General features: G+C 33.5%; 2 protein-coding genes across 2 annotated transcripts in view; one reads left to right on the forward strand and one right to left on the reverse strand.

Annotated features, from left to right (window-relative positions):
* The window catches only part of hwt (SH2 domain-containing adapter heavyweight), a 225,182-nt gene that overhangs the window by 191,788 nt on the left and 8,802 nt on the right, over positions 1-24,592 (reverse strand). The gene's annotated exons all lie outside the window — the stretch shown is intronic.
* On the forward strand, positions 3,874-8,977 carry LOC100883561 (trypsin-1). The gene is made up of 7 exons (XM_003705791.3): positions 3,874-4,111; positions 5,089-5,159; positions 5,811-5,905; positions 5,974-6,115; positions 6,197-6,310; positions 6,925-7,077; positions 8,638-8,977. Exons 1-7 carry the CDS (start codon positions 4,063-4,065, stop codon positions 8,779-8,781), a joined length of 768 nt encoding a protein of 255 aa, XP_003705839.1. The 5' UTR covers positions 3,874-4,062; the 3' UTR covers positions 8,782-8,977.

Below are 24,592 nucleotides of genomic sequence, written 5' to 3' on the forward strand. Positions count from 1 at the left end.
AATTCCATAGACCCCGAATTCTCAAACTCCTAAATTCTCAAATTTCAAAATTCCCAAGATCTCCAATATCCAAACTCCAAAATTCCCTAGATCCCGAATTCTCTATACTCTAAATTCCGTACACCCCAAATTCCCTAGATCCCAAATTCCCTAATTACCAAATTCCAAAATCCCCAAATTCCCAAGATCTCAAATCCCGAAAATCCTAAATCTCAGTATCCCCATATTCCTAATCTCTAATCCCTATATTCCTATATCCCAAAATGTCTAATCACCATGAACTGATGCACAAATAATAAAAATCTTGAAGAAATTTCACTCGTCCTGGAAAGTAACGAACAGACTGAAAGAAACACAGCTAAATATCGTTGATTAAACGTGTTGCAACGAGAAATTTAGAGGGTCCTCCTTTTAAGGAACTTCGTCCTCTCGAAACGATACTCTTCATTCTCCATGAAAATCCGAAGTTTCTTTCAGCAGAAGAAAACTGCACTCTCGAATAATTCGCACGAACACTCGGCTTGAGAGTACTCGTTTTCCTCAGACAACCTTTGAATCGTTCATTCCGTCTGCGCTTTTGTAGAAATCGATATTTTAAGAGCAGATACTTGGAATAATTCAGAAGCCAGGACCAGAAAAAAAGGAAGCCAGCGGTTTCGTGGGAAGAACAATAGAGAGTAATACAATTATATTTGCACTCTCGATAAGAGATTGTAGATGGAATAGATGATGATGTTTACAACGATATTTCTTTTTTGTTATTTTTTGGTGAACGTAGGTGTTAAATACGTTTCTTTGAGATTGAAAAATCACGCAATGAAAGATGAATATGGTAACGCAAGAGAAAAGTTATTGAAAACTTACTGGTCTAGTATTAGATGTATATACTATATTTAGGGATAAAGATTAATATCAGAATCGATAAGAAAAGCAATAATTGGTTATTGTATTATTTCATTAAAGTACTTTAACGATAGTGATCTGAATACAATCGTTCAAATGCATTTAAACTTTTGCGACACGGTTAAAAAGAGAAACATTCAATTAATACGTACATAACCTCTCTCTACATACTTTTCTACATATACTTCTGTTATCTACAAAAGTTTCCTACTATAATTTCATATAATTATTACTTTCGCGACGCATTGTACTTGTATTGAGATTATGTGCTTTCTTTATGTATTTTATGTGTACTATCTTTTTTAGTGTTCTTTGTAAAAACTGTTATTTTATTTTTTGTATTTTGAAAAATTTTCAGGTGGTTCACTGACCATTAAACGAAAACATATACCACAAGATTTCGCTAATAACAGATTCTCTATAGATCATAGATTTAATAATGAATTGCCAGATTCCTCAGACGCTGTAATCAGTGACGTACGTGCTCAGATATCACAGTCGTAGACTAATTAATTGCGCAAGGTAATATGATCGAGAGATAACGTTTATCTGAATCTAGCGACAAGCTGTATTACTCTTTGATTGTTATTACACTATACACATAAATAAATATGACTATTAATTTTGTTAAATATTCTGAAATTAAAATAATTTATTGTGACGAGGAGTCCGAGTTCTAAAAATATAAAATTAGCTTAAGAATTTGACAATTGGAAAATGCAAAAATTCGAAAAGTCGAAAATTCAAGAGTTTAAGAATTTAAAAGTACAAGAATTAAAATTTGAAAAATTCCAAATTTCCCAAATTTCCCCAATTCCAATTTTCCCAAATTCCAAATTTCTCAAATTCCAAATCTCTGAAATTTCAAATCTCTCAAATTCCAAATTTCCCAAATTCCAAATCTCTCAAATTCCAAATTTCCCAAATTCCAAATCTCTCAAATTCCAAATTTCCCAAATTCCAAATCTCTCAAATTCCAAATCTCTCAAATTCCAAATTTCCCAAATTCCAAATCTCTCAAATTCCAAATTTCCCAAATTCCAAATTTTCCAAATTCCAAATCTCTCTAATTCCAATTTTCCCAAATTCTACATTTCCCAAATTTCAAATCTCTCAAATTCCAAATTTCCCAAATTCCAAATCTCTCAAATTCCAAATTTCCCAAATTCCAAATTTCTCAAATTCCAAATCTCTCTAATTCCAAATTTTCCCAATTCAAAATTTCCAAAATTCCAAAAATCAAGAGTTCAAGAATGAAAATCGCAAAATTGCCAAATTCTAAAATTCAAAAAATTCAACGCCACAAATTAATAGGTATTTCTCCCAGCACGATTCAATCTGTTGCACGAAAATTAATTAGTCGATTATCAAATTTGATTACTTCTTTAATCGCCCATTAGCTAAATATAAATCTGCCTATCACTTTTAAATCAGAGTTCCTTCAATTAACAACCTGAACCATTGAATGAGAAAGAAGAATAAATGTTATTGTTATCAGGTTTTTCCCGATCGGTCTTTCATTAGCGATTAAGCTGTTTGTTGTTAAATAAAATGAATAGTGATTTTAGCAATCAGTGGTATCGCAAAATCGTGATTCTTTCCTGATAATAATCGATAAAATTTCATGATATTTTTGTCGTGTCTATACACACATGTTCGCGTGTGAAAAAATAATGAACTTCGCAGTTATAAATCCAAATTGACAATTAATCTCAACCATGCATTAACTGGTACTCTAGATAACCTGAATACTGAACGATAACAATTTCTTCAACGTTCTTCCGTATCGAGTAAAAGTTCTGTCTCTAAATTGCATGACATTTTTACGAAACATTGAAACGATACTATTATCCGAGAAAGACGAACAACACATAAATCCACATTTTACAGTTACACATTTTTAAACAGCGATTGATAAGATAAATCGATCAGGACAAGTCAATTAAGATGAACCAATGCTTTATTTATCGGAATCACCCGTCAATCACCGACACCAAAAATCCTGTCTTATCGTTTCCGAAACAGAGGGAAAAACCGAGACTCTATTTTATACAACTCCTTGAAATAACGTTGTACTCCTATCATGTAGTAAAATTATTTATGAATCTAAACAAAAATATGGTGCAAATCTCAAATACTTTCTTTTTAATTTTTCTTTTGAAGGGCGGGCTAATGACCACAGTAGTCGACGTCCGCAACAAGAATCAATCAATCAATCTTTTGAAGGTAACTGTGTTTGTTGATTAAATGTGGTCATGTTAAAAATAAAATATCATTCAAGTTAATGAATGATATCTGGTTGGAGATGTATTGATTTATTAGAGAAACATGTTTTTATTTATTGTAGTTTGAACATTTCAATTATTATACGAACACATATGATGCATCTACATATAGGGCACATATCGTACACATATGTCGTACATATAGCATATTCATATTATTTTAGTATGATGATATAGCATATATACATTATACTAATCTAACAATATATGCTTTATTATCATATCAAAGTTATATGTATATGTTATATGTATACCATATGTGTAGCATACGTGCACACATATGTAGTGCGTATGTAGATGCACCATTGTGTTCTTATATTAATTGAAATGTTCATATATGTATATATTTATTTATTCTGATATAATAATATAGCACATAATACTCCAAAACGTTAATTGAAGTCTAAAGTCGAAAACCGTAAATTAAATTATTTTGATAAATTTATTTATTAAATCTTAAATTTATTATTTAAATCTTAATACAAGCTCAAGATAAAGAGTCAACTGACTTTATTAAGCAAGTGCTATTTTGATTTCGCACATATCGAACAGACTATATCGACAAACACAGAGACAAAGGTATGTATTACGTTGCCAAATACAAAGTAGGCTCCAATCACAGTCTACAGTGTAGGCTTTGCACACGATCTCAGATTATCAATCAACGTTTGAAACCTTATCAGAAAATAATTAATCGCGACGATCTAGATCAATCACGAAATCGACGTATTGATACAACACAGATCTATCTATCTAATCTTGAGAGTCGCGAAACCGACTTCCTCAGTTTTGAAAGACCACGACGGGATATATAAAATAGCCTTCTCGAGATATTCAGCACACTCTTCTGAGAACGATTCGCACAGGAGGAACCATGCTTTTAACGACCGCGTCCTTATTTGCGCTTTTGAGCGTCTGCAACGGTGAGTAGTCAAGTTTACTTATATTTTGGTTTATTTGGTGCGTTGGAAACAGTTTTGGAAAGGTAGGCAATATTTTGGAGTGAGAATTTGGAGACTTGGGGGTTTGAGGATTTGAGGATTTGAGGATCTGAGGATTTGAGGATTTGAGGGTTTGAGGATTTGAGGATTTGAGGATTTCAAGATTTGAGAATTTCAAGATTTGAGAATTTCAAGATTTGAGAATTTCTAGATTTGTGAATTTCTAGATTTGTGAATTTGAGGATTTGAGGATTTCAAGATTTGAGAATTTCAAGATTTAAGAATTTCTAGATTTGTGGATTTGAGGATTTCAGGATTTCAAGATTTGAGGATTTCAAGATTTAAGAATTTCAAGATTTGAGAATTTCAAGATTTTTGGATTTGAGGATTCGAGTGTTTGAGGATTATGGAATTTGGAATTTTGAAAATTCCAACATTTTTGAAATTTGGAAATGTAGAGAGTTGGAAACGTGAGGATTTAGAAATGTAGAGATTTGGATCTTTTAGAATTTAGAAATGTGAGGAGTTGAAAATGTGGAAATTTAGAAACGTGAGGAGTTGGAAATGTAGAAATCTGAAAATATGAGGAGTTGGAAATGTGAAAATCTAGAAATGTGAGGAGTTGGAAATGTAGAAATCTGAAAATATGAGGAGTTGGAAATGTGAAAATCTAGAAATGTGAGGAGTTGGAAATGTGGAAATTTAGAATTGTAAGAAGTTGGAAATATGGAAATCTAGAAACGTGAGAATTAGAAAAAATATTAATTTAGAAATGAAGAAATTTAAAATTTAGAAATTTAGAAGTTTGAAAATTGACAAGTAAAATACTGGCAGCTGCAATCTGCGCGATTAAATAGAGCTAACAAGTACAGCAATTGGTAGCACCCTACATTAATGAACAACGGCTCATCCGCAATCACCGCGGTATTAATTATTCTACACTGTAATTATTTACACAGCTGGGTTGCTGAGATTCGATCCAAGGATCGTGAACGGAGAAGATGCTAAGTTAGGAGAAATTCCGTACCAGGTGAGTTGTTTTAACAACGTAACATACCTTGTCAAATAGAGAAATTCTGACGGTGCACTGCTGCGGTATTTATTGTACGCTCTGCTTTAATAAAATTTTAATTCTTTCTTGCTATAAATAGTTCTTTATTTTTTAGAAAAGTCGCGTTTCAATTTATTGTATGAACTTGTTTAAAATATTTTTATTTATTGCAAATTTTGTATTCTTTTATATTGATACACAGGCATAATACAGATTCTGATATTTAAAGATATATCTATTGTTAATTAAAATTTAGTTATAGTTGCATTATGTGAGGTAATGCAATGAATTGGAAATGCAAAAAATATTTGTTTAATAAGATAAAAGTAACTTACATAAGTGTTTACTTTTAACAAGTATTATTATATGTAAAAATATATATACCGATTTTTGAATAATATTAAATCTGCAAATATTAATAATCCTATTACAATTAATAATTCTATTAATATCGAAAGTCTGTTTCTTTAAAGTACACTGTTTATAAATAATATATGAGCACCAAAATAAAATTTCTCCAATGAACAAAACATTTAATTAAAAATATGACTGTTCGCATGAATTATTTCAAACAAACAACCTCATCCTTTGAATGGTCGTAAATTAACATATTTAACCATGCGTTTGTAGGTGTCCCTCCAAAATAAAGACAGTTCGTTCCATTTCTGTGGCGGATCCGTTCTTAACGAAAACTATGTCATCACCGCAGCTCATTGCGTTTCTGGGTAAGTATTAAAATTCTCCCAAAACTCCCTATTAACATACATATTCACATAAGAAATGTTTCTTAAAGCAAAACGCCAGCAGGCATTAAAGTCATTGCTGGTACCATTAACTTAACCCAACCAAAGTCTGAACACAACGTCGTAAAGATCATCAGCCACGAACAATACAACGAGAATGACTCGTGGAAGAACGACATCGCTCTTCTCAAGGTATTCAAAATAATAATATTTATCTGATTACTTAGAGAAATTCGTTTCCAATCTTTTAGAGCTAAATCGTTATTTCCACAGGTCGAGAAACCGTTCGTGAAATCCAAACAAATTGCTTTCGTACCTCTGCCATCGAAATCCGATGTTATTCACGCTAATGATATCGCTGTTGTCTCTGGATGGGGTAGACTCTCGGTAAGTTCAAAATTAATTAACATTAGGAAATATTTAAATTTCAATTGTTCTTGAAGTAAATCTTTATATTTACATTTCTTATTTCTGTTAGAAATTTTTACTTTTGATATTTATGTTCATTGTTTACTGCTTCCTTTCACTTTTGGCATTTTTATTGGTGACCCTTTCAAATTTTCACTTTCAGTACTTGTATTTTTATTTACAATTGTCAGTTAGCTAAAAATATCGCTTACTGTTTCAAATTTTCACTGTCAGCGCTTTTATCATTTTTATTTTAAATTTTCAATCAGCTAAAAATTTCGCTTACTATTCCAAATTTTTACTTTCAATACTTTCAACATTTTTACCTTGAATTTTCGATTAGTTAAAAATATCGCTTTCTATTCCAAATTTTCATTTCCAGTACTTTCAGCATTTTTATTTTGAATTTTCAATTAGCTAGAAAAAGCGCTTACTATTTCAATCTCCCACTTCCAGTACTTTCATAATGCTCATTAAAAATTTTCCATTAGTTAGAAATGAATTTATAAAAATAAATAAAGGAGGTAGTGATTGTCCTTGATTCCATAAATTTAAACTCGAGTAATCATAAAAATGTGTACTAAAAATTACAGCTTGGAGGTCCAACGACTGTTCGCCTCCAACGAGTGAACATCTACATCGCCGACCCCGAATACTGCCGATACATATACAACAAACGCGGCTACAACATCTATGACAGTCACGTTTGCGCTTATGACCCAAGCACGGCGAAGGGATCTTGCAACGTAAGTTGTATACAATGTCCGTTATTAACTAGACGTCACACGTAGACAAGAGCTGAAAAGATTGCTCTTAAAAAAAGTACACCAAAAAATGCTACTAGTTGATATCAGCTTCGATAAATGAAACGATAAGTGACTCTTGTATTGTTTCTTGAGGGCTCATGTAGTGATAACAGCTTAAAGAAGTATCTGATAGTAACATAGGAAAATCGTCCATTTGGAAAAAGAACTCTAAATTGAAATATAAAAATTAATGAAAAATTAACGTTATATTGATGTATTAATCTAATGGATTTTTGTTTGCTTCTACATATTTACTTCTTTCTATTTACTTTGTCTTTTATTTATCTGATATTTTATTTTGCAAAATTTCCATTTGGTCTAAATAATCAGAAGTACTTTATTAAAGTGATCAGAAATGTATACATAATGATCCGAATGCATAAATATTTTAGTTAGTATAAATAATTTTGTAAGATCAAATCAAGCTCTGTTAGTATAATATTGTTTATATAAGATTCGTTATTTGTTTCTTTTTAAATTTGATTCTATCAAGAAATGAACGTACGTAAGTGAGACTAATATTTACTTTGGTAAGAGAAGAGTATCTAATAGAGCGACTGAATTGTGTTAAATGCAGAAGCCATTAGAGCTTAGTAGTAAGGTGTTAGCTGACCTTCATAAACGCATAAACCCATAAGCACTTGCTTAAACACGGCTATCACTTTACCACAAGGCTTTAATAGATTTCACCATTAAATCAATTCGAACAGTTAACTGGACATTAAGAAAACCTAACACGAATCTCGCATTTAGTTTGCGATATCGGAGCATTGAGGATTTTGGGGGTGACTTGAGAAATTGGGGAATTGAGAATTTTGGGACTTGAGAATTAGGGGACTTGAGAATTTGGGAACTGAAGAATTTGGGGATTTGAGAATTTGGGAACTGAAGAATTTGGAGATTTGAGAGTTTAGGGATTTGAGAATTTGGGGACTTGAGAATTTGGGAACTGAAGAATTTGGAGATTTGAGAATTTGGGGACTGAAGAAATTTGGGAACTGAAGAATTTGGGGATTTGAGAATTTGGGAACTGAAGAATTTGGAGATTTGAGAGTTTAGGGATTTGAGAATTTGGGGACTTGAGAATTTGGGAATTGAAGAATTTGGAGATTTGAGAATTTGGGGACTGAAGAAATTTGGGAACTGAAGAATTTGGAGATTTGAGAGTTTAGGGATTTGAGAATTTGGGGACTTGAGAATTTGGGGAATGAAAGAATTTGGGAACTACAGAATTTAGGGATTTGAGAATTTAGGGATTTCATAATTTGGGAACTTGAGAATTTGCATATTTGAGAATTGGGGACTTCAGAATTTGAAAATTTGTGAATTTGGAGACATAACAATTTAAGGATTTGAGAATTTAAGGATTTATGAATTTGAAGATTTGTGAATTTGAGAATTGTAGATTTGGGAGATTGCGAATTGGGGGGCTTGAGGATTAAGGAATTTGAGCATTTTGGGATTTGAAAATTTTCTAAAATAAATTTGTGAATGTTATAGGGTGACTCTGGTGGTCCATTGACTGTCAACGGAAAACTCACGGGTCTCGTATCTTGGGCAATGGGTTGTGCCCGCACTGACTACCCAACTGTCTACACACGTGTAGCATCTCATCTCGACTGGATAAAATCACACGCCGTTTAAATGCAACCACTGAAACGTAAATCGAACATCGACCGCAACAAAAAAAAATACAAGTGAAAATCCAAGTTTTGACGAGCTAGTGAACATGAAGTGAAATTGTTTGAACAATTTGGATATTGAGTCTGATATTCCTCAAGTATTATTCTTTGTACAGCTCTCAGTGTATCATAAATACCAATAAACTGTTCAAATTATATATATGAAGAAAATTAACATCTCCCTAATTTCAAAATTATGAAATTTCAAACTTTGAAATTTCCAAATTTCCCAAATATCTAAAATTCCAAATTTTCCAAATTCCAAATCCCTCAAATTACAAATCTCTCAAATTCCAAATTTCTCAAATATCAAATTTCTCAAATTCCAAATTTCCCAAATTCCAAATTTCTCAAATTCCAAATCTCTCAAATTCCAAATTTCCCAAATTCCAAATTTCTCAAATTCCAAATCTCTCAAATACCAAATTTCTCAAATTCCAAATTTCTCAAATTCCAAATTTCCCAAATTCCAAATTTCCCAAATTCCAAATTTCCCAAATTCCAAATTTCCCAAATTCCAAATTTCCCAAATTCCAAATTTCCCAAATTCCAAATTTCCCAAATTCCAAATTTCCCACATTCCAAATTTCCCAAATTCCAAATCTCTCAAATTCTAAATCTATCAAATACCAAATTTCCCAAATTCCAAATTTCCCAAATTCCAAATCTCTCAAACTCCAAATTTAAAAAATTTCAAAAATCTAAAATTCCGAGACCCCAAAATTCCCAAGCTTCAAAAATCCCATTTCCAACTCTCACACAAACCTCCAAAATAATTCATTTCACTCGTACGATTCCCATTATTACCAATCTCGAGCTACCGCAAAAAATCTTGCGTTCCATCATAGAACGCTAGTGTCGATAAAATAACGGAGCTTAATCGGAATTAAAATATTCAGCCCCCTTTTTCCATTGTAATTTAACTTTGAAAAGATCGTAATCAACGGGTATATAAGAGAACAGCCACTTTTAGTCTCCATCAATCTAATTTCTTGCTCCCATCAACGAACGAGCCATTATTTCGACGCTGCTGTTCCTTTTTGTGGCTTTGACAGCTACCAGAGATAAGTAAAAGCCAATTTAGTAAGAATTGTTACATGCAAGTTTCCCATTCCATATCCCTATAAAAACGATCATTCCGATACATCAGCTATCTACTTTCATCGTTATAATCGACGCTTTAATTGTCGTTGTTAATTTCCAGTTAATCACGAAATCAATGAAACGACTAACAGTTATCGTTTTACTCGTTCTCGTTCTTTCTTGCTTGGACTGTTTGCTATTCGCCTGCAATCATGTTCGAAAATTTGCGCCGAATTGGCAGCTGCATCGACATCGATTGCATTTTGATTCCGCTTTTGTGTTTACACGAGTAGTCTGAAATCCAATAGCATCATAATTCACATGTTTGTAATGCATTCAGATTATTCGCGCGAACGCGTTCACGTCACACAAGAAGCGAGACAGTTCGTGCATCTCTCTGTCACGGCTACCATGAAATCCGATATAATTGCATTGATGTCATAAAATAAACGCATTTATTAATGAGTATACGCGTAAAGACCGCTGACGATTTAAAATCAAGAAGGGGATGAAAATATTGTTGAAAATATTAATATCGAATGAAATTGATACTTTGAGGTGCGCTTTAATGTGATTGTTTACGGGTCGTTTACCTTAGGTATTGTGTATAGTGGACTCTCGTTATATTGCAACAATGCCACTTCGTCGTTGTTATACTAGAAAGCCACTCACTCGCGTGGGTACAAATAGAAATGTGCAGAGAAAGCCCACATACGACTTTTGTTCTTAACCCCTTCATAACCTATAACCCCTTTCGCAACCCCTTGTGTTATGATTTATTTGTCAGGTGCGTTTGACTAATCACAGCCGGAATATTAAAACAGACAAAGAAAGTTGAAATATTATTTCAATTTATTATCGACTGTGCAAATTATAATTGGACTTGTATTTCAAATTAAAGCGTATTACAAATTTGAGTAAAATTCATAACAGTTACGAGTGCGTCAAACTCGTTAAAATAGTGCAAAAAATTAAAATGGGCCAAAACCCTTAGAAAAATTGTTAAAATTAAATTGTTGCTGAGAGGTAACTGCCGGAGTACATAAGGGGTGCAAACCTTAATGAACGAAAACGAGTTGTGTTACTAACTTCAAGAAATTTTAATTATCGATACATTTCTGATTAATATAAGATTTTACTGGAGTAATATAACGACAATATAACAGGAGTCTATTGCAAAAAACACAGTGGAGCTGCAATATAACGGGAGTCTATTATACAAAACACATTGGTTTGTATATCTATAGACTATTATTAATCGTCCAGATTAATCATTCAGGCTCCACAGACTAATATTAGTCTGTATGTATACTGATTAATGATAAGAGTAACATTAGTATTAATATTAGTATTAATAATAATCCTTTATGGTTTCAAAAGAACAAAGAATTCAACGAAGAGCATCAAAGCGAGCGAAATTAAGAAACCCAAAACTTCTCAAACAAAAGTGAGTTATTATAAGAAGGTACCCTAAAGATGGTATTGCAAAACCCTTTAGTCTAACGAAAACGTGAAAGTTGGAACTGCCCCAGGCCATCTGAAGCAATGACCTCTTCTGAAAAGCGTCCTACGAAACGAATTCGTCTTCCTTCGTTGTTTGGTTTGCTCGAAGCTTCATTTCGGTGGTAGACGATCGATAGATATTTCAAAATGGAAAGCATTGACGTTTCTGCGCGGAACATTTATAACCATTCGAGATTGTATGTGTGTTGAACATAGGTATTTATGTTTTAACGCTCTCAAAATAAAAGAAAGATGGCTGAGTTTAGAAAAAAGGTATTATTATTTTATCCATGGGAAGTTATCGAAAATAGTTCATGGTGTAAAAATTGAAGTGTGCATTTTATCGATTTTAATGAAAATAGAATTTAAATAGTGTGACGTAGACGTTAAGATTCTTCGATGATATTGGAAATATTTTAAGATTGAAGGTAGGGGACATTCGAGATCCAATACACTAAATTTTTAAATTTGATTTTTTGAATTTATGAATTCCAAACTCCCCAAATTCCAAAATCCCCAAATTGCAAACTTCCCAAATTCCAAAGTGCCCAAATTCCAAATTCCCCAAATTTCAAAGTCCCCAAATTGCAGACTTCCCAAATTCTAAAATCCCCAAATTCCAAACTCCCCAAATTTCAAACTCCCCAAATTCCCAAATCTCCCCAAATTCCAAAATCCCCAAATTCCAAAATCCCCAAAATCCAAAATCCCCAAATTCCAAACTCACCAAATTCCAGACTCCCCAAATTCCAAAAATCCCCAAATTCCAAACTTCCCAAATTCCAAAGTGCCCAAATTCCAAATTCCCCAAATTTCAAAGTCCCCAAATTCCAAACTCCCCAAATTCCAAACTCCCCAAATTCCAAACTCCTCAAATTCCAAACTCTCCAAATTCCAAACTCCCCAAATTCCAAACTCCCCAAATTCCAAACTCCCCAAATTCCAAAATCCCCAAATTCCAAAATCCCCAAATTCCAAAATCCCCAAATTCCAAAATCCCCAAATTCCAAAATCCCCAAATTCCAAACTCCCCAAATTGTAAGCTTCCCAAAATTTAAAACCTCCAAATTCCAAATTCCCCAAATTCAAAAAATCCCCAATTCCAAACTCCCCAAATTCCAAAATCCCCAAATTCCAAAATCCCCAAATTCCAAACCCCCCAAATTCGTATATCCCAAATTTCCAAAAATCCGAAATTCGCTACATCAGCAAATAAAATTGCAAAAACAGCTGCCCGAGTGAATGTCAGAATGATTAAAAAATGCAACTCTAATTTTCGGTTGAATTTCATGAAATCAGCGGCGAAGCGAACGAAACAACGGGTCAGTTGATACAACAAAATCAATAGGACCATGACGTTCACATGTTGCTCTCATTTCCGGTGGCACTCGAAAGCGATCGATCAATATGTTTTATTCGCGTTTTGAATAAAACTGAATAGTTTCAAACGAGCCAACAAAAATGCAAATGGAGCGCGAAAAAGTTGAGCGTCGACACAGTATTAAATCCTCGAATATCTGCGAAAAATGATTTTCAGAACGGAACTGTCTGCGTTTAACAACGAAATTTCTGCAGTTAACAAGCGACGCGGATTAAAAGGAACGCCGTTTAATTTCCTTTGATATTTCTTTACTTCCGAGGCGTTTAATAACTCTTAATAGATTCGAAACGAGCCCGACAATGAACATAAACTTTCAAGTGCCTCGTTCACCATTTTAATCTTAATAACTTGCCCCGTTGTTCGCGAATATTTCAACTTCTTTTTTTCTTCAATGGAGAACAAGTTTATTTACGACGTCCAACTACAAAACTAATCTAAAGTTACATCGGATTTTCCAATGTAATTACAAAATTCTGATGGCTAGCCTGGAATTAGTTATCGACTCTTGTTCCCCGAAATACTCTACCATTTTTAGCATTTTTTAAGATATTTTAAAATATGTTGGGCTAACAATTTTTTCAATCTTAAAATCTAAGAATGTTTCAGAATCTAAGAACATAAAAATATGAGAGTTTAAAGACTTAAAAAATACAAAATTTTAGCAAATAAACACTCATGAGACTACATAGTTTAGGTAAATTACAAGATTTATAAATAAAAATATTTGAATATTTGAACACTGTAACAAAAATAAATATTTAATCATAATAAACATCGTTTTTTTGGAAAAAAGAAAACTCCTCGAAGAAAAGAGTCAATTGAACAGCAAAAATCATTCTAAATCACAAATAATTCATGCAAAAATTCGCGCAATCAGAACTATGGAGCAGTAAAACTGAAATGTCTGACGGCCTTAACTGTTTCATTCGACAGACAGAAAAATAATTACTTCGTTCATGTAAACGACTGGTTGAAAGCATGAGCGTAAACATAACTCCGGTTGAAAAAGCACGAAGAGAGGACAGAAAATTGTGGAATGAAATTTGGTGGCAAAATTTATGACAAGGCAGAACGCTTGAAGCACGAGAGACTGCAACGATGACAAATTTCTGAATATTACTTGCAACAGTCCAACGAGCAGACTCGTGCAATTTCAAGAACACTTTAATTTCGCGAAACAACCAAACCGTATTGGAATTCCACTTCGGTGCAAAATTTCGGGTTTTATAGATTTTGTGATTTTGGGGTTTGCAGATTTTAGAGTTTTAGGCCACTGAGACTTGGGAGATTTGGTCGGGATTTTTGAATTTTAGGGTTTTGGGACTTTGAACACTGGAAATTTGGAATTTTAGAATTTTTGGAAATTTTGGGAGTTTGGAATTTGGGGAGTTTGGAATTGGGGATTATGGAATTTGGGGAGTTTGGAAATTGGGGAGCTTGGAATTTGGGGATGTTGGAAATTGGGGAGTTTGGAATTTGGAGATGTTGGAATTTGGGGAGTTTGGAATTTGGAGATTTTGGAATTTAGGGAGTTTGGAATTAGGGAATATGGAATTTGGAAATTTTGGAAATTGGGAAGTTTGGAATTTGGGGAGTTTGGAATTTGGGGATTTTGGAATTGGGAAATTTGGAATTGGGAAATTTGGAATTTGGGGAGTTTGGAATTGGGGATTATGGAATTTGGGGAGTTTGGAATTTGGAGATTTTGGAAATTTGGGAATTTGGAATTTGGAGATTTTGGAATTTGGGGAGTTTGGAATTTGGAGATGTTGGAATTTGGGGAGTTTGGAATTTGGAGATTTTGGAATTTAGGGAGTTTGGAATTAGGGAATATGGAATTTGGAAATTTTGGAAATTGGGAAGTTTGGAATTTGGGGAGTTTGGAATTTGGAGATTTTGGAAATTGGGGAGTTTGAAATTAGGAATTATGGAATTTTGGGAATTTGGAATTTGGGGAATTTGGAAATTGGGGAGTTTGGAATTTGGGAATTTTAGAATTTTGGGAATTTTAGAATTTGGGGATTTTGGAATTTGGAGATTTTGGAATTTGGGGAGTTTAGAATTTAAAAATTCTGAAATTTGAGGATTTTTTAATTTCTCCAAAACGATCATTGACTGAACAAAAATTGCACTTCCAAACATTCCAACCCCTAAAATGAATCACGCATAATTTACAAATAATTTCTAAATTTCACTTTCAAGAGAGAAAAAATATCTTTGCTTTCAAGAATGATAAAAGAGGTCCATTATCGACACAGAGGAAAAAGCCATAACAATAGTAGAGAATTGTTGAAAAGCGTAGATTCGCGTCCAGCTACATTTACATTGCTAATGAAATTTCATTTCCGCTTTCCGTTTCTCCGAGTGGCAATACGGAAGACTTCCTCTGTTTCAGAAACTGTTCATTCTGTTCCCACGTATTCTAAAACCACTTACTTAACGCGTAAAAAGGAAGTTGCCGTCGAGAGAGGAAGAAGAACAAGGCGATAATTGGCTGAAACTGTGCCAACGTTATAAAAATCGACTTTCTTCCCCAACTTTTTATCGCCTGAATTTTATCTTTCTATACCTGAAGTTCCGGCAACTACGAAAGCAACGTACAAAGTTGAAAATTCGCGATACGCTCGATAATTCTCGAGTCGCAGGTTCGGATTAACGTTTCTGAGAACCTGGGGTTATTAAACTTTTCAGAGATTCTTTTACTGAAAAATGATAGAACGAAGCAAAAAATTTGTTTGATGGAACTTACGGTAATATTTGCAAGTTTTCAAAGTTGTAATTTATTTTGAAATAATTGTGAAATTTTAGTAAAAATTATTGAAATTATACATAGTTTGTGGGTAAGGTTAAATAATATTTAATATCAGTCAGAAATAATGATGCACGTATAAATAATTAGGATACAGACACTGTTAGATATATTAACAAAGCATTGTTAGAATTAATATTATTATTGAACAAAATTATGTTTGTATGATTTATATTTATTACCTAAGTGTAACATTAAAATAAAATAACGATACTTGAATTTATAACTGTAGACTTCCAAATATTTCAACTAAGAAGTAAATTCATTTTTTAATATGAGAAGAAAGTTCAAAATGGGGTCACCTAAAAATGGGGCTTGTGAAGTAGAAATTTTAGAGTTTGAGAAATAAAGACATTGGAATTTTGGAACATCAAAATTTGTTAACTTTGCAAATCTAAAAATTAAAAATTTGGAAAATTAAAACTTCTCAGAATTTCTGAACTCTGCAAATTTAGAATTTTGGGATTTTAGAATCTTGTAACCTTGGATTTCTAAAATTTTAGACTTCTAAATTTTTGAATCTTGCAATTTCGATAATTTAACGATTTCATTCTTGCTAATGCATTTCTTACAAATCGATACTCGTTCGTATAAAATTTTAAAATAAAGATTTCAAAATAGGTTTCCATAAGTATGCTCTCAGCCGCGCGTTTAATCAAGTTCCAGAGAAGTGAAATAATCAACGGTATCTCGTCTCCTTCCAGTTAATTACTCGCCTCATTAGACTTCATTTTTCAATGCAGACGACAATTCACGTATGCGCTACGTTATCGTGACGTAGCATTGTACGAAATTCATTAAGTTCTTCCCAGCAGTAATTAATTAAGATAGCTAGTCCGTGTCGCTGGACTGATTGACAGAAAGCAACCCGACGTGCTCTAACTTCGAAATAAGCTGATTACAATTTTCTGACTTTATCGCGACTGCTTACGAAATTGGAGAAATTAGAAATATTTATTGAGAATAACACACGTCATTTTTTTAAATCTCCAAATTTCTAAATTACCCAAACTCCATTCATCAAGTCCGCAAAATCGTAAATTACCAAAATTTTATTGTTCCAAATTTCCGAAATCTTAAATTACCCAAATGTCACAGTTCCCAATCTCCAAAATTCTAAATCAAACGAATTCCACCCTTCAAATCTACAAAACCCTAAATTACTTCAATTCCACGCTTCAAATCTCCAAAATTCTAAATTATCCACATTCCACCTATTCAAATCCCCAAAATCCCAAATTTTCAAAATTCCACCCTTCAAATCCCCAAAATCCCAAATTACCCAAATTCCACCCTTCTAATCCCCAAAATTCCACCCTTCAAATCCCCAAAATCCCAAATTACCCAAATTCCACCCTTCAAATCCCCAAAATTCTCAAAATCCCAAATTACCGAAATTCCACCCTTCAAATTTCCAAAATTCCCAAAATCCCAAATTACCGAAATTCCACCCATCCAGATCCCCAAAATTCCACCCTTCAAACCTCCAAAATTCCAAATTATCCAAATTCCACCCTTCAAATCCCCAAAATTAACAAAATCCCAAATTACCCAAATTCTACCCTTCAAATCCCCAAAATTCCCAAAATCCCAAATTACCGAAATTCCACCCATCCAAATCCCCAAAATTCCACCCTTCAAATCCCCAAAATCCCAAATTACCCAAATTCCACCCTTCAAATCCCCAAAATTCTCAAAATCCCAAATTACCCAAATTCCACCCTTCAAATCTCCAAAATTCCCAAAATCCCAAATTACCCAAATCCCACCCATCCAAATCCCCAAAATTCCAAATTACCAAAATTCCACCCTTCAAATCCCTAAAACCCCAAATTACCCAAATTTCACCCTTTAAATCCCCAAAATTCCCAAAATCCCAAATTACCCAAATTCCATCCTTCAAATCCCTAAAACCCCAAATTACCCAAATTTCTCCCTTTAAATCCCCAAAATCTCCAAAATCCCATCTAACCCAAATTCGAAAATCGTGAAAGTTACTTCACAAATTCACTCGAGAAGTGTCCTCAAAAGCCTACAGAATTGCAACTCTTATCAGCGAATGAACAATACTCGAGAGACGTACTTTTTCTATAGAGTAAAGGGTACTAATGTTCGCTATACCACGATCGTTAAAGTGTAACTTCTACATGGCGTAATTGCCAGGAAAGCTCGTCGACGAGCTTCAACGAGAAAGCACAAAGGACTGTCTCCAATTGGGCCTTGTCAGAAAGACGAAAGAATACAATTACATTACAAGGAACAAGAGCGAAAATAAAAAGACTCGCGGGTTGCCTCTTCGAAACGATGAAACCGGGACATTGACCTTTAGATGTGGTTCTTCGTCGTTCCGATAAAATCAATATCAAGTCCTCGCTACCTTAATCATATCGTATTACTTTTTTGCGTCAAGGGTTTCACGGCTAACAATTATAGAAAATTGATATCGATGTTCGAGAGTATTTCGTGAAATTCAGTGTGGCGCAATCTGAGCTCGCAAATCGAATAAAATGTTGTCAATCATGCTTCTTTTAGATCGAGGGAAATTTAATCTTGTTTGAAATTGTCTGGAAAATGATAGCTCTATGACAACTATATTTGAAGGGTTTCATTTATTTCGAGCTGATGTGAATATTTTTTTATGTCAGCAAATTGAGTGTAATACTGAAGCTTTCAATTTCTTGAATCTCTAAATCCATAAATTGTTAACTTCTCAAACCTTCGAATGTTCAAATGTTCGAATTTGTAAGATTCCAAAATCTCAACACCCCAAATGTTCAAATCTACAAATTGTCCAATCTTTAAATTCTTAAATCTCTAAATTCCCAAATCTCCAATTTGTCAAATCTTCAAATCTTCAAATTTCTAAATCCATAAATTTCTAAGTTCTCAAACCTCCATATGCTTAAATGTTCGAATTCGTAAGATTCTAAAATCTCAACACCCCAAATGTTCAAATCAACAAATTCTCCAATTTTTAAATTCTTAAATCTCCAAATTCCCAAGTCTCCCATTTGTCAAATATTAAAATTCTCAAATCTCCGAATCTTCAAACATCCAAATCCTCAAATCCCCAAATGTTCAAATCTCCAAATCCTCAAACATTCACATTCTCAGACCCCAAATTGTCAATTTCCCAACTCCTCAAATCCTCCAATTCCCATACTCCAAACTTCTCAACGATGAAACTTCGAAAATTGATAAACCAAAGCCCAAGCGATAAGACCTCATCCCAGCATATCCCCCACAAATTCCCGCAATACTCCCTTGTGAATAAACATTGTACCAAAATAAATTCCCACACTGTAAAATAATATTTAACAATGTAACCTGTAAAATAATTTTTCCGACAGAGAATACAAATAATCTGGCTGGTATTTAATTACAAAAATGAAGACGATATCGGGTTTCGTAGAAAACAGCTTGTTGCAATTTTGCTAACCCCCGTGGTTCGTAACTCGCGATAATTATATAACATCGAGGTTCAGTTCAATCTGTATGCAGTGAGAAATGAATTCGGATAATGTTGGAGCATTATAATATAATGCTGTGTATAAGGGAGGTATTCTCTTTACCGCAGCTCATATTCCGTATCCACACCGCTTTACCAAGAATAATTACGTTCCCTAAACGAGCGAACGCGTACACCACAATTTGGTATGGCAATTTCTCCGACTTTATCCGTTCCTTTCCGGCAAGCGTGCCACCATTACCATCGACCAACTAAAAGGGCTCGTTCACTCGTGAAACTGAACTTTTCGTGGAACAGAGGAAGATTTACTCTACCGATTCGAACGTGCCGATTCATTGAAATTGTATTAGTCGCAACTCGCGACTGAATTATTCACGATTTCTTCTCGGCTTGTAAGATTCGAACGCGAATCATAATTTTAATTGTTATCGATTATCGGTTCGTTCGGGAAACTGGTTACGGTTCATTTTATTTTATCGTTTTAAATTTTAGTTTTGGATATGTTATTTAGGATATTTTGGTGGAAGTAGTTGGTTTCTAGTTTATCAGTTATCAGATTTGCAAGTTCTGATTTAGAGGTTTAACTAAGTTTGGAATTCAGGGTTTGAGAGTGTGGAGGTTTGAGGAATTGGGGATTTGAGAATTTGGTGATTTCAGGATTTGGAGGTTTGAGGATTTGGAGATTTTAGGATTTGAAGATTTCAGGATTTGGAGGTGTGAGGATTTGGAGACTTTAGGATTTGAAGATTTGAGGATTTGGAGGTTTGAGGATATGGAGATTTGGAAAGTTTGAAAATTTGAGGGGTTGGAAATTTGAGAGTTTGGAAATTTGAGGGGTTTGGAAATTTGAGGGTTTGGAAATTTAAGGGGTTTGAAAATTTGAGGGGTTGGAAATTTGAGAGTTTGGAAATTTGAGGGGTTGGAAATTTGGGGGTTTGGAAATTTGAGGGGTTGGAAATTTGGAGATTTGGAAATTTGAAGGGTTGGAAATTTGAGGGGTTTGGAAATTTGAGGGTTTGGAAATTTGAGGGGTTTGAAAATTTGAGGGGTTGGAAATTTGAGAGTTTGGAAATTTGAAGGGTTGGAAATTTGGGGGTTTGGAAATTTGAGGGGTTGGAAATTGGAGATTTGAAAATTTGAAGGGTTGGAAATTGGAGATTTGAACATTTGAAGGGTTGGAAATTTGAGGGGTTGGAAATTTGGGGGTTTGGAAATTTGAGGGGTTGGAAATTTGGAGATTTATTAATTTGAAAACTGGAGAATTTGGAGATTTGAACATTTGGGGCGTTGAGAATTTGGAAGCTTACAAATTCAAACATTTGAACATTTGGAAGTTTAAAAACTTTGAGATTTATGGATTTAGAAATTCAGGTATTTGGGCACTTGAAAATTTGGAGATTTGAAGACTTTACAATTTAAACAATTTTTTAATTCCCATATGTGAGAATCCATAAACTTAAAAACGTAAAAATTGATGAATTTAAGAATTTCAAAACTTGAAGACTGGAGAAAATCACAATTTGCTAACTGATCATTAAAAAATTGAACATATCGATGTTTCAAAAGGATTACTAAAATATTAAAAACAGCAATATTTAAGAGAGCGTTGATTACGTCAGCAAAGGCCACTCGAGTCGCAAAGTACTGATTGACATAAATAAATGATCTGAATTGGCGTAGTTCAAAAGGAAGAATTTCAAACGAGCAATTATATGAATCCTTTACCCTTTCACATCCGTTTCATAACTAAATGGACCATTTCAAAAATTTCCAGCACTTTCTGAAACGCACGGTTAAAAAGTATTTGAAAAGAGCACTTCTCACCCAGGAATAAAGAGGTACATGGATAATTAGCACAATGAATGGACGCTGCATCCCTCGTTAAACGTTCTTCATACTCGAGTATCCATCCACAATGAGCAAAGATTCTATTGTAAGTGTATTAATGCAGGTAGATGACCGTGCATCTGCGATGATATTTGCTTGAAAAGATTTCTCCTTGTATGAATTATACACGTATTATACAATCACATAGGTGTTTATATCATATTTTTTTTATATAGAATTAAATGATAAAAATCTTCGGTAATAATACATATTATATATCTAAAACTTTTTTTGAAATATAATAAATATTATTTGTTTGAACATTTGGAGAAATGCAGTAAATATTATATTTACTCGTTTGGTAGGATACGGTAAAATACATATGTGCAGGATTTTCTAAATCTCTTCATTTTGGTTGGATCTTCGAGATACAATTATACAATCACATGTGTGTTTATGTCGTATTTTATATATAGAATTAAATGATAGAAATCTTTGGCAACAATACATATTATATATTTAAACTTATCTTGAAATATAATAAATATTATTTGTTTGAACATTTGGAGAAATGCAGTAAATATTATATTTACTCATTTGGTAGGATACAGTAAAATACACATGTGCAGGATTTTCTAAATCCTTTCATTTTGGTTGGATCTTCTAGGTCGAAAGAAAATTCTACCCTTTCGTAACAATTCTGTAAAGTTTCTACAAATACCTGCACTGAAATAGTTTCAGAACAATTGCCTCTAATTTATCTTGTAACGTTAACTGCAACTAATAAATTTCCATAAATGTGACTAAGAAGTTAAGGAAAATTTCCATAAATGAATATCTGACATATGACATTAAATCTCTCAAACATTCGACTGAAGTTTTGATCACAAACTTCCGTCTATTTATCAATGTTAAGAACGTAAAGTAAAATAAACAAACTAACCAGAAAATAAATGGGTTTCTAAATAACTAAAAAAACAAGTACCTCAAAGACAGATAGAAAAACCTAACACTGAGTAAATATCAGCATATTATACGCTGTATTTGGTAAGATGTCTGACGAAACCTGTTTGTACTACTGCAATTTTCCCAGTACATCAGAAGACTTTGGATCAAAGAAAAACCGCGAGTGATGTAAAGTAAATATCGACGTATTTAATTATGTTTGCTGCTCTACGTATGATTCGCATATTGCTCGATCACTGCGGTTCTCAAACAAGTAGTAAAGGATCCGTGTGTGGTCAGACACGGGAACGAACTTTCGCAGATTCAATTACGATTTGACCGAGCTTGTAATTAAACGATGGAAATATATTTATTTTCTTTTGGAATGAATATTTTTTACTTCTTTCTTCGGAAACCTGCAGATTGAGGCAATTACCATTCTTTCGTTTTGAGTATTTTCTTTTTTGGAAGCTTGAATTCTTATGGATTTAATATTATTATTACGGTAAAAATTAAATATTATTTCATTTCTTTTATTGTATAAGTTTGCAAGCATTTTGCAAGCATTTTGCACAAACATCATACAATACTTTTATACAATACTTTTGCAATTATTCTTAGCAGAATTTTAAATTGAATGCTTTAAGCTTCATTTTTTGTATTGGAAGTATGAGTCCACATATGTATAATGGTCTTGTGAGTACCCTTTAATACTGTGAAATTTATTTAAATTTCCTGAATCTCAAATTTCCGAAATTGTATATTGCAAATTTCCGAAAATTCCAAAATTCTCAAATTCCAAACTCCCCAAATTCCAAATTCCTCAAATTCTAAACTCCTCAAATTCCAAATTTCTCAAATTTTAAACTCTCCAAATTTCAAACTCCTCAAATTCCACTTTTCCCAAAATTCCAAATTCCTCAAATACCAAAATCCCCAAATCCCCAAATTCCAAAATTCTCAAATTCCAAACTCCCCAAATTCCAAACTCCCCAAATTCCGAACTCCTCAAGTTCCAAACTCCCCAAATTCCAAATTCCTCAAATTCCAAACTTCCCAAATTCCAAATTCCCCAAAATTCCAAACTTCCCAAATTCCAAATTTCCCAAAATTCCAAACTCCCCAAATCTCAAACTCCTCAAATTCCAAAATTCTGAAATTCCAAACTCACCATCCAAATTTCCAAAATTCCAAAATTCCAAAATTCCAAAATTCCAAATTTCCAAATTCCCAAATTCTTAAATTTCGAAAATCCCAATATCCTGAAACCCCAAAGCCCCAAAACCCCAAAATTCCCAAAACTCCAAAACCCCAAAATTCTCCAGACGCCAAAATCCCAAAACCCCAAAATCTCAAAAAATAGAATTATTACCCCCTCCAACATATTTATACCGTTTCCCATAGTCCACCATCAAAAAACTATTCCAAAACCACATAAATTCATTAAACCCCAGATCCCAAGATGTACCGACTGTAATATAAAGCAAACATCGACAAAAAATTTTCCCGTACACGCGGCTGTGTAACCTACATCCACAATTTAGCAGAAAATTTCGACGACGTCGTGTCCGTACGCCGTGAAATCCATTTAAGAAACTTCCCCCGCTGGGTGGATATTACAATGGCGATATGCTTCGACTATTTCATATTCACGAACTTCGTGTAACTCCATCTTGCTTCAATTTAAATTCTCTTTTCAACGATGAATCCCTGGAAGCGTCTTATCTGATATAGCATCGCAGGTGCAATCTCCATCGTGTTCGCCTAGAGACACGTTTCGGGTAATACCAACAAAACAGTTTCCTTTAATATGAAATACTTCTATCTGGTCCACACTTGGCCAACTTCCACCGAACAATTTTTGTTAATCAAACTTTTATTGGAGGGGAAGCCATGTTGGTGTAGGATCAATTTTTTAAACCTTGGACACGGTGTGACGTGATAGGTGTGATGGAAATCAATAACTATAGGGTATATAACAAATATTTCTTTTGGATTGTGTGCTTTCAGGTGTATCATTCTTGTGAGACGAAAATTGTAGTTATGGAACTTATAGTTTTTTCTCTGTTTTAAATTGTTGAGATCTCATGGGATGAGTGGTGTTTAAGGGAGACTGTAGAATTTGATGGAAAATTTCAGGCTAAAGAATTTGATAATTTACGAATTTTAGGAGACATAAACCCTCAAATTTCCTGGGTCTCAAAATTGCAAATTTCTAAATTTTCTAGTGACTAAATTTCTGAATTCTTAAGTTCCTAAATTGCCATGTTTCCGAATTCCTAAATCCCCAAATTCCCAAATTCCCAAATCCCCAAATCCCCAATTCCAAAATCCCCAAATTCCAGAATCCCCAATTCCACAATCCCCAATTCCAAAATCCCCAAATTCCAAATTTCCCAATTCCAAAATTTCCAAATTCCAAAATCCCCAAATTCCAAAATCCCCAAATTCCAAAATCCCCAAATTCCAAAATCCCCAAATTCCAATATCCCCAAATTCCAAAATTCCCCAATTCCAAACTCCCCAAATTCCAATATCCCTAAATTCCAAAATTCCCCAATTCCACAATCCCCAATTCCAAAATCCCCAAATTCCAAATTTCCGAATTCCAAAATTTCCAAATTCCAATATCCCTAAATTCCAAAATTCTCAATTCCGCTATCCCCAATTCCAAACTCCCCAAATTCCAATACCCCAAAATTCCAAAATTCCCCAATTCCAAACTCCCTAAATTCCAATATCCCTAAATTCCAAAA

Source organism: Megachile rotundata, chromosome 5 (assembly GCF_050947335.1).
Source record: "Megachile rotundata isolate GNS110a chromosome 5, iyMegRotu1, whole genome shotgun sequence".
In the NCBI taxonomy this organism is placed as follows: Eukaryota; Metazoa; Arthropoda; class Insecta; order Hymenoptera; family Megachilidae; genus Megachile; species Megachile rotundata.